We start from the raw sequence: 1,645 nt of genomic DNA, 5'->3' as shown, positions 1-1,645 counted from the left end.
CGCATCGCTCACTCAAGTAGGAGAGAGACAGATGTCGAACGCTGCCGAACGCGGAGGCCGATTGTGCCTCTTTGTCGCTCGTTCCGCGCTCTCGCTTGCACTTCAAGCCTTAAATGGAACGCCTCAGAGCGAGGTAACGCCGCCTGAGTTATGTTTTTTTCGAATTATAAAACGTTGTCACGTCAAAAATAAATTCGTAGATGAAGAGACATTTAAGAGGAAACCTACAAAGAACAGTTACATATTTGAGCGTTAAACTTTAAGATATCTGGGATAATTTTTCAACTAGAGATTGCCAAAAGCTCGCAGATAGTATGCCTAAAAGGATTAATGCAGTGATTAAGTCAAAAGGTGATACGTTTCATCGTAGTAATTCAATGTGTATGCTCTGTCTGAACAATTAGTTGTCACAAAAATACCATCTGGTCATCTTCAGGCTAATATTTCGATATGATAAAATATAGTGAAGAAATAAAACATTCCACATTTCCATCATCTAATTAACGAATTTGCGAGAATGATGAAAACCAATTACTTATAAAATAAATATCACAGTCAAGTACCACATTTTATCAGTTAATAACCACATGTTAGCTGATGATATCTCACACGACTGTATTTGAGATTTTTTCTTTAATCTTTTAAAATGCAGTTTTCACAAAGTTTCACTTATTTATTGAAATACTAAAAACTATATAAATTCAACTGTTATTCAGTTTGTTATTACATGCATTATTATTTTTGTTATATCTGTTTCTGGGAAACTTGACAAAACTAATTGCATAGAGAAAAGAAAGGGTAAATATAAATGCCAAGTGATTTAAATGCTATGTTTTAACATTAGTGACAAAATGATAATAGTAGAAATAAAAAACAGAAAAAATTGATAATGAATAAACCGAATAATCTTAAATTGCCTATATTCTAAAAGTAAAAAATATTTAACAAATATCAGCACCAGTATTGAAGGAAGATTGCAAAAATATAACATTTTTCTTGCAGCTGTTGACATGAATTTGGACTAATATTAGTGAATAATAAACAACAACAAAAAACAAGAAAAATCAATTTATCCCAAAAATTTAATACAACACTTCAGTAATCAAAAATAAAAATTGTTTTTTACGTAAAAAAAAGCAAATCTTTTTTTATTTTGTTAGCTGCCCCTTTATTTGCCTACTACTGTTTTAGTAACAGCATTGCACCAAAAATGTAAATTTATTCAGTACCTAAATGTACATACTATTTAACATTAAATATTAAACTAAACCAGTCTTACTTACTGGACATAACTGCTGCAAGCAGGTATCCCCTCTTCCCATCAAAGAGTATTTCAACTAGCAGAGATTATACTGTGTATAGTTTATACATATCTATATCTGAAATATTAATTTGTGGTGCCGGTATGGTGTGTTCTCTGCCATTGGAAATGCTCTACGGGGTACATATTATGTTTAATTATCTAGGTCTAGTCAGAGACATATTAGAGACAGAAACAGGAGTTAGGAGGGGTAGAGGTAGACCTAGATTAGATTACTGTTCGCAAATAGTTAAGGATGTGGGCTGTTCTAGTTTTAGGGAAATGCGAAGTTTAGCTCAGGATAGGAAAGAGTGGAGGTACGTGTCCAACCAGTCTTAGGACTGA

General features: G+C 32.6%; 1 protein-coding gene across 1 annotated transcript in view; it reads right to left on the bottom strand.

Annotated features, from left to right (window-relative positions):
- The window catches only part of LOC108733521 (facilitated trehalose transporter Tret1-like), a 4,510-nt gene extending 3,197 nt beyond the window's left edge, over positions 1 to 1,313 (bottom strand). The window contains exon 1 of the mRNA XM_018464698.2: positions 1,284 to 1,313. Within this exon, the coding sequence (XP_018320200.1) occupies positions 1,284 to 1,290 (7 nt within the window). The 5' untranslated portion in view covers positions 1,291 to 1,313. The remainder of the gene's footprint in view (positions 1 to 1,283) is intronic.
- Positions 1,314 to 1,645: the final 332 nt, after the last annotated feature.

Source organism: Agrilus planipennis, unplaced genomic scaffold, assembly GCF_000699045.2.
Source record: "Agrilus planipennis isolate EAB-ADULT unplaced genomic scaffold, Apla_2.0 scaffold44, whole genome shotgun sequence".
NCBI classification, from domain to species: Eukaryota; Metazoa; Arthropoda; class Insecta; order Coleoptera; family Buprestidae; genus Agrilus; species Agrilus planipennis.
Note: the sequence above shows the minus strand (reverse complement) of the source record. Positions and strands in the feature narration are given on the sequence as shown.